Source organism: Crocuta crocuta, unplaced genomic scaffold (genome assembly GCF_008692635.1).
Source record: "Crocuta crocuta isolate KB4526 unplaced genomic scaffold, BGI_CrCroc_1.0 scaffold17, whole genome shotgun sequence".
NCBI classification, from domain to species: domain Eukaryota; kingdom Metazoa; phylum Chordata; class Mammalia; order Carnivora; family Hyaenidae; genus Crocuta; species Crocuta crocuta.
In genome coordinates, this window is record NW_027532041.1 from 7,391,749 (window position 1) to 7,405,780 (window position 14,032).

General features: G+C 37.9%; 1 protein-coding gene across 1 annotated transcript in view; it reads left to right on the top strand.

Annotated features, from left to right (window-relative positions):
* ITGA4 (integrin subunit alpha 4) overlaps positions 1–14,032 on the top strand; it is an 88,783-nt gene that overhangs the window by 51,417 nt on the left and 23,334 nt on the right. Inside the window, exons 16-17 of the mRNA XM_077776378.1 lie at positions 8,100–8,249; positions 10,192–10,268. Coding sequence (XP_077632504.1) covers positions 8,100–8,249; positions 10,192–10,268 — 227 coding nt within the window. The remainder of the gene's footprint in view (positions 1–8,099; positions 8,250–10,191; positions 10,269–14,032) is intronic.

Below are 14,032 nucleotides of genomic sequence, written 5' to 3' on the forward strand. Positions count from 1 at the left end.
TTTCTTTTTAAAATGAGAAGAACCTGTAGATTGAAATGAGCATATGAAAAGTAGAATCAAACTGTGATCTAAAGCTCATACATCAAAGTGTGTGACTAGTATACTATTCTGAGTATAGTAACAATTCTAATATGAAGAAAAGTAAAAACTGTCTAGTTCCATGTAGAGAGACTTTACTGATTGTTAACTGCCTTCTCAAATCCTGAGATCATGTCTTTATTTAATTTTTGTTGTGCTTAAGATACTTGTTTTAAAGCTATGCCATCAACATGTCTCGTTTCATGTAATTTAATTAAATTGTCTCCTGAATTCTGTTAAAATCCTCCTGGATTACTTTATGAGTAAAATTTTATTTGCCAACCTACTTAAATAAGGAGAAAAAGAAAGGAGTCTGTTTTGTTAAGTACACTTTGAAGATCTCATTTCTGTCTGAAGAGGGCTCAGATTAAGGGCTTTTTAAGAGCTATTATGTTTTATATGTTACTGGACTTTCACATTTTTTTCCATAGACCTAAGATTCTACAGCAACTCTAGTGTCTATTGAAGTTATTCTTTAATTGAATGCCGAATGCTTTCAAAGTTATTTTCCTGTCAATTATTTTACTGTCTGTACATACATGTATGTTAGCAAACAAATTCGATAGTATGTAGTATCTTCTTTTTTGTGTGCTTTGGGTAAATACCTAGTCATGCAATTGCTGGGTCATAGGGTAGTTTTATCTTTAACTTTCTGAGGAACCTCCATACTGTTTTCCACAGTGGCTGCTCCAGTTTGCATTCTCACCAACAGCGTAAGAGGGTTCCCCTTTCTCTGCATCCTCACCAACATCTGTTGTTTCCTCAGTTGTTAATTTTACACACCTGATAGGTGTGAAGTGGTATCTCATTTTGGTTTTGATTTCTGTTTCCCTGATGATGAGTGATGCAGAACATCTTTTCATGTGTCTCTTTGTCATTTGTATTTCTTCTTTGGAGAAGTATCTCGGCCATGTAACTGTTGAGTTATCTCTGGGTGTTGAGTTTGATAAGTTCTTTACAGATTTTGGATACTAACCCTTTATCCAATATGTCATTGCAAATATCTTCTATTATGTCTGTTGCCTTTTAGTTTTGTTGATTGTGTCCTTTGCTGTGCAAAAACTTTTTATCTTGATGAAGTCCCAATAGTTCGTGGTTGCCTTTGTTTCCCTTTCCTCCAGAGACATGTCTACTAAGAAGTTGCTGCAGCCAAGGTTCAAAAAGGTTGCTGCCTGTGTTCTCCTCTAGGATTTTGATGGGTTCTCGTCTCATATTTAGGTCTTTCATCCATTTTGAATTTATTTTTGTGTATAGTGTAAGAAAGTGCTCCAGTTTCATTCTTCTGCATGTTGCTGTCCAGTTTTTCCAACACCATTTGCTGAAGAGACTCTTTTTTTCATTGTATATTCTTTCCTGCTTTGTTGACGATTAGTTGACCATATCATTTTGGGTCCATTTCTGGGTTTCCTATTCTGTTCCATTACTCTGTATGTTTGTTTTTGTGCAAATACCATACTGTCTTGATGATGACAGCTTTGTAATACAGCTTGAAGTCCGGGATTGTGATGTCTCCAGCTTTGGTTTCCTTTTGAACATTATTTTGGCTATTCGGGGTCTTTTCTGATTCCATACAACTATTAGAATTGTTTGTTCTAGCTCTGAGAAGAATGCTTGTGCCATTTTGATAGGGATTGCATTGAATGTATAGATCGCTCTGGGTAGTATAGACATTTTAACAGTAACTGTTCTTCCAATCTATGAGCATGGAGTGTTTTTTCCATTTTTTATGTGTTGTCTTCAGTTTCATTCATAAGTGTTCTATACTTTTAAGCATACACTTTTTTTTTTTTTTTTTTTTTTTTTTTTTTTTTTTTTGGGTTTTTTTNTTTTTTTTTTTACTTCTTTTGTTAGGTTTATTCCTAGGTGTCTTAATGGTTTCTGGTGCAGTTGTAAACGGGATTGACTCCTGGGTATCTCTTTCTGCTGCTTCATTATTGGTGTATAGAAATGCAATAGATTTGTTGATTTTATATCCTGTGACTTTGCTGAATTCATGTACCTGTTCTAGCAATTTTTTTTTTGGTGGAGTCATCTGCAAATACTGAAAGTTGGACTTCTTCCTTGCCTTTTATTTCTTTTTGTTGTCCGATTGGGGAGACTAGGAGTTTCAGTACTGTGTTGAACAGCGGTGGTGAGGGTGGACATTACTGTCTTGTTCTTGACCTTAGAGGAAAAGCTCTCAGCTTTTCCCCATTGGGGATGATATTAGTTGTGGGTCTTTCATATATGGCCTTTATGATGTTGAGGTATGTTCCATCACTACTTTTCTTGAGGGTTTTTATCAAGAATGATGCTGTATTTTATCTAATGCTTTTTCTGCAGCTATTGAATCATATGTTTCTTATCCCCTCTTTTCTTAATGTGGTATATCACGTTGATTTGCAGATACTGAGGAATAAATCCCACTCGATCATGGTGAATAATTCCTTTAATGTACTGAGGATTCAATTTGCTAATGTCTTAGACTTTGTGCACCAGTGTTCATCAGAGACATTGGTCTGTAATTTTCTGTTTTAATGGAATATTTGTCTGGTTTTGGAACCAAGGTAATGCTGGCTTCATAGAATGAATTTGAAGTTTTCCTTAGATTTCTATTTTTGGAACAGTTTCAAAAAAATAGGTATTCTTCTTTAAATGCTTGGTAGAATTATCTTGGGAAGTAATCTAGCCCTGGTCTCTTGCTTATTGAGAGATTTTTTATTACTGATTCAATTTCCTAATTTGTTATGGGTCTCTTCAAATTTTCTAGTTCTTCCTGTTTCAGTTTTGGTCATTTATATGTTTCTAAGTATTTATTCATTTCTTCCAGGTTGCCCAATTTGTTGGCATATCATTGCTCATAATCTCTTAATTGTTTGTATATCTGTGGTTTTGGTGGTGATCTCTCTTACTTCATTTGTAATTTTATCATTTTGGGTCCTTTCTCTTTTCTTTTTGATAAAAGTCTGGCTAGGAGTTTATCAATTTTATTAATTCTTTCAAAAACCAGCTCCGGTTTAGTTGATCTGTTTTTTTTTTTAATTTCTATATAATTTGTTTTTGCTCTAATCTTTATTATTTCCCTTCTTTTCCTGGTTTGTGGCTTTATTTGTTGTTCTTTTTCCAGCTTCTTTAGGTGTGAGGTTAGGTTGTATATTTGAGATTTTTCTTCCTTCTTGAGGAAGGCCTGAATTGCTATATACTTCCCTCATAGGACTGCCTTTGTGCTTTCGGATTGTCATGTTTTCATTTTCACTGGCTTCGATGAATTTTTTTTTCTTTAATTTCCTGGTTAATGGATCCATTTGTCCTTTAACAAAATGTTCTTTAACCTCCATGTATTTGAGGGATTTAAATTTTTTTGTGGTTGACTTCAAATTTCAGAGTGTTGTGGTCTAAAAATATGCATGGTATGATCTCAGTCTTTTTGTAGTGCTCGAGGCCTGATTTGTGACCCAGTATGATCTATACTGGAGAAAGTTCCATGTGCACTTGAATAGAATGTGTATTCTGTTGTATTAGGATGAAATGCTCTGAAATATATCTGTTAAGTTCAGTGTGTCATTCAAAGCCATTGTTTCCTTGTTTATCTTCTGCTTAGATGACCTGTCTATTGCTGTAGGTATGGTATTAAACTCCCCTACTATTAATGTATTATCAATGAGTTTCTTAAAGTTTGTTATTAATCGATTTATATATTTGGCTGTTCCAAGATTAGGGCATAAATATTTACAAATGTTAGCTCTTCTTGTTGGATATACACCTTTATTATGATTTAGTGTTTTTCTTGATCTCTTATTATCCTCTTTGGTTTAAAATCTGGTTTGAGGGCACCTGGGTGACTAAGTCAGTTACAAATCCAACTTGAGCTCAAATCATGATCTCATGGTTTGTGAGTTCAAGTCTCATGTTAGGCTCTAGGCAGACAGTGCTTGAGCCTGCTTCAGATTCTCTGTCTTCCTTTCTCTCTGCTCTTTCCCTACTCACTCACTGTCTCTCTCTCTTTCCCTCCATCTCTCTCTCTCTCTCTCTCTCAAAAATAAATAAACATTAAAAAAATAAAGCCTAGTTTGTCTGATAGAAGTATGGCTACTCCAGCTTTCTTTTGATGTCCATTAGCATGATAGATTGTTCCACCCCCTTACTTTCATTTTGGAGGTCTTTGGGTCTAAAATGAGTCTCTCATAAGCAGCATAGCAAACAGTCTTTTTTTTTTTTTTAATCCTTTCTGATACCGTGTATCTTTTAATTGGAGTATTTAGTCTTTTTACATTCAGAGTCCTGTAAAGTTGCTGTACATTTAGATTGTCTCTGTTCTTTTCTAGTCTTTGTTGCTTTTGGTATCTTTCCTGCTTAAAGGTTCCCCTTTAATAATTTTAAAGAACTGGTTTAGTTTTTGCTTGTCTTGGAAACCTTTGATCTCTCCTTCTATTCTGAATGACTGCCTTGCTGAATAAAGTATTCTTGGCTGCATCAGTTTCCTGTTTAGCACACTGAATATATTGTGCCACTCCCTGCTGGCCTGCCAACTTTCTGTAGACAGGTCTGGTGCCAACCTTCTGTGTCTATCCTTGTAGGTTAAGGACCTTTTGTCTCTAACTACTTTCAGAATTCTCTTTATCTTGGTATTTTGCAAGTTTCACTATGATATGTCATGGTGTTGACCTGTTTTTGTTTATTTTGAGAGGAGTTCTCTGTGTCTCTTGGACTTGAATGCCTGTTTCCTTCCCCAGATTAGGGAGGTTCTCAGCTATAATTTGTTCAAATAAACCTTCTGCCCCTTTTTCCTGATCTTCTTTTTCTGGGATTCGTATGATACATACATAATTGTACTTTGTTTTTTTTTTTTTAATTTTTAATTTTTATTTCTAAGAGAGAGAGAGAGAGAGACAGTGTGAGCAGGGGAGGGTCAGAGAGAGGTGGGGGTGAGATACAGAATCTGAAACAGGTTCCAGGCTCTGAGCTAGCTGTCAGCACAGAGCCCAACACGGGGCTGGAACCCACAAACTGTGAGATCATGACCTGAGCCAAAGTCGGACGCTTAACCAACTGAGCCACTCAGGTGCCTTCGTAATTGTATTTCGTAGAATCACTGATTTCCCTAAGTCTATATTCATGATCAAATAGTTTTCTTTCCCTCTCCTGTTCAGCTTCATTATTTTCCATAATTTCATCTTCTATATCACCTATTCAGTCCTCTGCTTCCTCCATCCTTGTAATCACATCCAGTCGGTTTTGCATCTCAATTATAGCATTTATTATTTTAGCCTGACTAGTTTTTAGGTCTTTTTCTCTGCAGCAAAGGTTTCTCTGGCGTTTTCTATGCTTTTTTCAACCCCGGCTAGTATTCTTATGACTGTTATTCTAAATTCTTATTTAGATATATTACTTATCTGTTTGGAGCAAATCCCTGTCTGTGGTTTCTTCTTGATCTTTCTTTGGAGGAGAATTCCCTGTCTTGTCATTTTATCTAGGTTTCTGTCTTTTGTGTGTTAATGAAAGGGATTATACACTGTCCAGAGCTTGGCGCTTCAGGAATTACTTCTGGTGTATGCTGTGTGTGCTCTGCTGTTGTGGTTTGGCTGCTCTTTCCCCCGGGTCAGTCCTCTGAAGAGTTCCTCCTTGCTTTTGGTGAGGAGTGCTTGGACCTTTAACTAGGTGTGCTCCTATTTGTTTGTTGAAATAAGACTGATTAAAAAAAAGACCTAATCCAGAAAAAGCAAAAAGGAAAAGGAACAAAAAAGAAAACAGTCAAAAATACTATAAGCCTGATTCCAAAGAAAAAGAAAGCAAAAAAAGATGGGAAAAAAAAAGAAAAAAGGAAAAAAGAGCCTGATCCAAAAAAACAAGGAAATGAAAAAAGGAACAAAAACTATAAGCCTGATTCAAAAGAGACAAAGAGAGAAAGAAAGAGAAAAAGAGAAAAAGAGCACATGGTCCTATTTCCACCAGAACTGAAACTACTGATACTTTAGAATACGGTGTGATCAGTAGACTTGGTTGCAGTGCCTGTGTTGGTCCTCTGGGGGAGAGGCTGGCTGTGCTGACTCACAGTCAGACCTGACCTAGTAAAGATGCTCCTGCAGGGTGCAGGGTAGGGGTGGGGTTTGGTGTAAGTGGCTCTAGCCTCCACTAGGGGCGCTATGTTCACTGAAGTCCAGCCCTGCTGGTAGGCAATGGGGAAGATGATTTTACTCTGCTCTCCCCAGGGCCGGGAGCTCACACTAGACACTGTTCAGGGAACCCTCACAGGCAGGCACACAGTCTCCCCATCCTGTGGCCCTGACTTCCATCAGATCCATGCCCTCAACCTGTCTGTGCCTGAGCCATCGACATACCTGGTGCCACAGCTCTTCTGTGTTTTAGCTCTGGTGCACAACTGGGATTCAAAACTCCACACCTTAAAGGATTACACATACCGACTCCTCTCCTCTGGAGGAGAGCCTTGCAGTGCTGTGTCTGGTGCCTTTCTGTCCAAGAAAAGCAGCTGCAGGGCCGTGCAGGTGCCTGGAGTTTATGGTGAAGCACAGAGAAAAGCTGCAACCAGTTACCCACCTTCTGCACATGCCTCTGTCCCCTGCTTTTGAATGACTGCTCAAAGGTGCTAAGCCAGGTGTTTTGTCCTGGGAGAGGAAATAAATCCTTCCAAATGCACTCCAGGAAGAGGAATGTTGTCTCCCAGAGTGACCAGGGATCCCCATACCACTCTGTCCACTCTCAGGAGCCTCACCTTCCTTCTCCCCAGGAACACAGACACCTACCTAGATCAACTCCATTGAATGGCACTAACTTCCAAAACCTCAGAATTTGAGCTCTAATGTTGGCAAAAATTTGTGATGGTCCATTCCTCCCAATTTCCCAGTCATTGGTTTTGGGAGAATGCTTTTTTTGCCCAAACCCATCTTGATGCTCACTCTCTCTCTGCTGTACAGAAAGGGTTCCCTGCCCTACTTGGCACTGTAGTTTTTCTCTCCCACTACCTCACGTCTCTGCACTTCATACCTACCAGGTTCTCTCCCTCAAATTATGTAGATTGTTCCCTTAATTCTCAGATGGATTTCCTAGGTGTTTAAAATGATTTGATGTTGCTCTAGCTGTGTTGAAAGGACAAAACTAGCCCAGGGTGCCTCTACTATGCTGTCATCTTGACTCCTCCCTCTGTAGTATATTCTTTTTAATGAGGAGGCTAGTGAATAATCAAATGAAAATTTTTTAAAAAAAATTTTAATGTTTGTTTATTTGAGAGACAGAGACAGAGCATGAGTGGGAGAGGGGCAGAGAGGGAGATACAGAAAATGAAGCAGGCTCCAGGCTCTGAGCTGTCAGCAACAGAGCCCAATGAGGGGCTCAAACTCCCAAACCACGAGATCATGACCTGAGCTGAAGTTGGGTGCTTAACTAAAAATTCAGTAGAGTGACTAGGATAAAGGACTAAACGTACAAAACAAATAACTTTCCTACATGCCATTTATAATCTATTTAAAAAATAGAATTGGAAAACTCCCAAAGAACAACAAAAAGGATATATTTAATAATAAACATAAAATCAAATGAATAACATTGAATTAAAATGTTACTGAGAGATACAAAAAGAAAACTTGAATAAATTGAGAGATAACTTAAGTCTACTACACAGAAATGTTAAGTAGACTAAAATGTTGATCAGTAGTTTGAAATGATTTACAAAGAATTTATAATGGAAAAAGCTTATGAAATCATGTCGGGTGATGATAGGTATGCAGAGAAAGTATCACGGAAGAAAGCATGTCCAAATGTAAAACTATGTAACTATTATGGGATGGATATGTTTTTTTCTACTTTTACACTTCTTGTGTTTTTTTTAATAAGCATCAATGCTTTTGGAATGTGAAAACATATACATATTCAATGCATTGTAACAATTTAGATGAAAAGGTAAATACTTCGTTTAGGTTTCCCATGTTGTTTGGCCTTAATGCAGGAAAGGAGGAGCTTTATGTATTTATGTTTTTTGATTCACATGCTTGTTCTTATTTCTAACTTATGGTTTTATATTCCCTTAGAAAGATGTGCGGGACATCCTCACCCCAATTCAGATTGAAGCTGCTTACCATCTTGGGCATCATGTCATCAGTAAACGAAGTACAGAGGAATTCCCACCACTTCAACCAATTCTTCAGCAGAAGAAAGAAAAAGACATCATTGAAAAAACAGTAAGAATATTTTCCTTTACTCAAAATATGATATGCATATAACTAATTATTTTTAAACATTTCATAGTTCCGGGGAAATGAATTCTCTTTCTGAATTCTTTAAAATTTTTTTAAATCAATTTTCTGAATATACAAAGAGATTTATGCCTTGCCTTATTTTCCATTTTTCTTTACTTTTTATATTCCCTTTAGGACATTGAGCTATATATGTTTAAATATGCATTTAGTTCAAGAAATGGCTTCCCATATACATGAGATGTTAATTTTCTCTCCTTGATACCTTGCCCATGAGGAAAATATATTGCTAGGGAGCACTCCTAATGACAGTGAGTCACATTCATGAGGTTGATCCTCCTCTTTTTCATTTGCTTTCCCCTTCTCTCTCAATTTATCTCTCTACCCACAGATATACTCATGTCTTGTTAGTCAAGTTCCCTTGCTGGCTTTTACTCACTTATAAACATAAGTATTTCTGTTATACAGAATTTCTTTTTCATATTCAACTATAGGCTTTTCAGCCACATCCCAGGACCCATTGCATTTTGAGATGGATCTTGCATTCTAACCAGTGGACTGCTTTTTCTTATGTATTCCCCAATATCTCCGTTTCACTGGCAGATTGTTTTTTCCCAGGAGTCCAGTTGTTCAGACCTTTACTGTCCAACAACATCATCAACAGGATGTGGGGGGCATGTTTTAAAGCATTGATTCATTAAAGCATTTACTAATGGCACACAGAACGTAAAAGGCAGAAGCGACATTTAAAGGGCTAGTTCGCGTCCTGTTTAGACAAATTGCCCTTAAGTCATCTGAAGATATTTGAGCTTAGAATCATCACTCTCTAGTCTAGAACACTAGATCAAATGAACATAATAATTTAAGAGCAAGTTTTCTTGATACTCTTATGAATACATTTGTGGAAATCAGTCTTTTCACTCTTCTTTTGAACTTCAGTTGTCACTATCAACTATTTTTAAATATCTTTAATAATGAAAAATGCAATATTGTAAGTACACAAGCCAAAACCTTAGCAATTTATAGTTACATTTGAATAATCTGCATTTTTATTTTTAGAACAAGCTGCTTTATAAATAAGAGTGGTAGGGAAAAAATCACATTTACCTAATCATTGAGAGAAAGATTTACACTTCCCTTCTCCTTCGCCATGTTGAGGTAGTCTGTGGTCTGACACCCTGACAACATGCTAGTCATCTCCCATTTAGTGAACCTAGGTCCTTCTCTGACTTTCTAGAGCATCTTTCTCTTTTTACCTATTTCTCTTAGCTTCCTTTTTATCTCTCTCCGCTTGTTCCTCTGTCTTTTTTAGACCTCAGGTCTTCCCATGTACCTTTTAGTATCTCTGGGTCCTATTAAAATGTTTTGAGTTAAATAAATTCTGAAACCCTTAGGATAGACTGTCCTTTAATTTTGCTTCAGGTGTCCTCAAAATAAAATTTCTACATTTCTACATTTTGTTGTTTTCAATAAGTAGAAACTCATTGTCCCATCACCTGTGAAAAATGCGTGCCATGCTTGTCATAAGTGGGATCACACTGTAGCACCAGAAAACTGAGAGGAACTTGGCAAAGGACACATTGGCAGCACAGGTTTTAAACCTAGACTTTAACACTTACCTAGAGTACTACCTCAGCCTGATTGAACTCATTTCTTTATAGCAATTGTAAAAGAAACAATAATTTTTCCATTTAAGAAATTTAGGCTTTACATTTACCTCTCAAAAGAACTTAGTTCCTTGACCCGCAGTTACTTGTCATTGAAACCCATGACTAATTCTCAAATTGAGCTCTTCAAAAGGGACAAAATAATGCGTTCATCAATTTCATTTTTCTCGTGTATCATAGATGTCAAATTCTTTAAAAAAAAAAGAAGTGTACCTACTTATTAAACTAACATAAAAAATACTATCCTGTTTTATTTCCAGATACATTTTGCAAGATTTTGTGCCCATGAAAATTGTTCTGCTGATTTACAGGTTTCTGCGAGAATTGGATTTTTTAAGTAAGTGTTGTTTCCTGTTCCTCACCGAAATGGGTAACGGGTGTGTGCTTGTGGGTTCTGAAGAGACTAATCCTTGGGGATGATCGAATTGAAAAAGAACAACACTCTGCTGAGGGAGATGAAGGGATCTGTACATCACTCACTGAACATATAGACTCTGAGCTACCACTTTTGAAAAGAATGAGAATATGTGAACACCAAGGTTTTAATCTTTAATGACCACTCAGGAGATATTTCAGGACTTAACCGTGACTTGGGTTATCATGATTGTAGTTATGTTTCAGACATTGTAAGTGCCTGTTAATAGAGTTTAAGTGGCAAAATGAGGTAACATTCACTAACATAGTGCTTAGTTTTTTTGTTTTTTTATCATCCATGAACTGGTTACATAAGTCAAACCAATGTACCAAACAAAAGAAATACCCAAATGTGTAAATGACACATTTGAAAGGGAATAAACCACTTTGCTTGTCTAAATTCATGGAAGAGGGGAGAGTAAAAAGAAAATACATGTATCATGCTAAGAATAATGCCTACACAACACATAGTGAAAATTAGATAAAGGTCGTTTGCTGTTACTATTTTATCATGGGAAATAAGCCACTGCAATTCTGTATCCTGTCTAAATACCTTATTTGGAAATTGCTCTGTGTACTAGAGGGAAGATATGAGAAATGAGGACCAGACAGAGAGAATCTAAACTTAGGTTGAACATTCATTGTGTATAGGAAATGAAAGAGGAGTCCGTGGCAGGGAAAAAGTTCTGTGGAGGTAAGGATAGAAAAGAAAGAAGTGTAAACTGGGGCATGTTGAATTGGTGGGATTTCCAAATATGCAGCTTTCTGCTTGAAAAAATATAGTTGGGGAATGTATTTGTAAGTCTTCTAGCTACTAGCAGTTAGAGAGCATGCAGGGCTCCGGAAGGGGAATGCATGGAGATGGGAATTTCAGAGAAAAGAACTAAGGATCAAGTTGGGGAGGAATCAGTTTTATTTAAAGTTCTTAACAAGAATAGTGAGTCCCTGGGGGGAAACTGAAGAGGTAACTTCGGAGAACTAAGAAGAGAACCAAACCCATCGTGAAATAGCCAATGGAGAATATATAGAGGGAGACTTAATACTGTGAAATTTTGTAGAGAGATCAGATAGCACGATGTCTGAGGAAAGGTCATGGGAATTGGCATTTAGAACGGGACTGGTGGGTGAGAAAAGACTGTCCCTGGCAAATTGTGAGATGGAAATGTCATTGCAGTAATAGCCAAATGGCAGTCAGGGCTTAAGGGAAAAATAATATGCTGAGGATGAGTAGTTTCAACCGAGGAATCTTTATGTAGTGATAAAATCTGTTATTTATTTAATCATGGGAAGACATGAACACGTGAGAGGGTCAAAGGCAGAGGAAAGACTAAATGCAAGAGAGAAATGTCCTTAAATCCAGGGGGCACTTTTCAGACTCAACCTGAATTCTCCTCTGAAGCATCTGACAGCCACTCACTTCACCTTTTGCACGTCTTTCACTTTAAGTTCTGTGTTGCCATCCCGCTAGCCTTCTCCTACTTCTCTACTCTTTCTCAGTTGTCATTGGAGGATCTAGGGTTTTGGCTCTCCTGGCTTCCTGGACCGTTCTCTGTCACCCCTTTCTCGCACTCCTGTATTTTCCCCAGGTAATCTTGCCTCCAGCTGTGACCTCCCCTGGCCTGTCTGTACTGCTGTTGCTCAGGTCAGTATCTCGGAGTTCCACACGCACACTTCCATTAAGACATGTCCTGTTGGGGACCTAGTCACTATCTACTAGTGACACAACCAATGGTTACCAATGCCACCAACCTGGAGCTCAGCCCGTTTTCTTCTTTTTTAATCCCTGACACACAATAAATTACTAAGATAATTTATATAATAAATATAAAAAATATAATAAATAATAATAAATTCTGAGATACTATCATNAGGGGAGGGTCAGAGAGAGAGGGAGTCACAGACTGAAACAGGCTCCAGGCTCCGAGCTGGCAGTCAGCACAGAGCCCAACGCGGGGCCCGAACCCACGAACCGCGAGATCATGACCTAAGCAAAAGTCGGACGCTTAACCGACTAAGCCACCCAGGCGCCCCTGATTTTACATTATTCTAATGTCTAACTGTGGTAATTCCAGAGTGTGAGCTTTCTGACATAAACTCCCTTATGTTCTTTCTCAGCAATGTCACAGGACTCTTTTCCATTGGTGGTTAAAGAGTTGCTTGGCCATGCATACTTTCCCAAGCCTCTGTATCTTTGTTTCTCCCACTTACCTACCTGATTAATTCTTATTTATCTTATAAATCTCAGCCCTTTTCTAGGTAAAGCCCCCATTGTCACCAGCTGCCTGAACCCAAGTCCACCTGTGACCCCGGTCCCACTGTACTTAGGCTCACCACCACTATTGTCTGTCTCCACGATGTCCTGTGAGCTGAGTCAAGGCAGGTGTCTGTCTTTTCATCTCCATGCTCCCAGGGTCTAACACAGTGCCTGGAATGCAACAGGTGACTAATGGATGCTTGCTGAGAATGGAGCAAGGTCCTAAGGAAACCGTATATAATGCAATCAGACTCAGGTGCAGGAGTTCGCCTTAGAAGTTAAAATTCTTCTTAGCCTGAGCTAAGAAGCTATGAGAAGGTGCTTGACATAGATTAGGAAGTGTGCAAGAAAGGGAAATGCAGAGAATTCGTGTATGGCCAGGATAAAAAGGGAGTTTATATATGGAAAGTGAGGGCTTTGAGGATGGATCTGAGAACTTGAAGGGAATGGGAAAAGATTCAAAAGGGCTGTTAGGATAAATGGGATAGGAATGAGTAAAAAGGTTGACAAACAGTGTTGAGTACCCTGCTGGGGTGGGATCACATATGGCAGAGAATAAATTAATTCTTTTCACTTAGTCAATGCCAGTATAGCCTTGAGCATCCACAGTTGAGGGCCAAGAAGCCCTAACCTATTTGATTTATAATTGGACTTTATACTTAAATTATCCAGAATGGTTGCCCAGAGTCCCAAAACAATGGCTACTAACTACTTTGTACCCCAGCATGTAATGTGGTGCCTTTGTTGAGTTATTAGGTGAATAATTTACAACCTTCCCTTTCATGAATTTATTTTATCAAATGCTTAGTTTTCTTAGTGTTTTTGCTGTCACAGGCCTTTGATAAGAAGAGCTGTGTGGGAGAAAGCTTACCTAAGCTATAAACAAGTCGTGTTTTCATTTTCATAAATCAGACACTCCCACTGTCCCTTTTATCACCTTTCTCTGTGACCACTCTGGCCTGTGAAAAAATGGGACATTGAGGTTTATGTGAAAATATTACTATGGATGCTTCTTTCCTGAAGAATGAAAGTACATCATATTGAATTAAGATATGAAATAATTTCATTATTTGTCTTCTGTACATATTTTATCACAATAAGAAATTATAGTACCTACTTTATATTTTTAACTTGAAGTAATCATTTTTCTTGAAGTCTATCAATCTATTATAATTTTAAATGGCAGCCAGTGGAGGGTAAGGCAGCGTTTCTGAAGGTATGGTCTTTGAGTCACCTTCATGAGAATCACTTGGAATGCTTAAGAGAAATGTAGTTTACCAGGCCATGGACCATCCAAATGAGAACCTATGGGTGCTACGTCAGAAATGTTTAGTATTAATAGGGCTACGAGTGTTCCTTATCAAACTAAAATCTGAGAAGCGATGTTGTAGTTTAGTTTCAGGTTCAGAGTCAGGGTAACCTGGTTCAAGTGT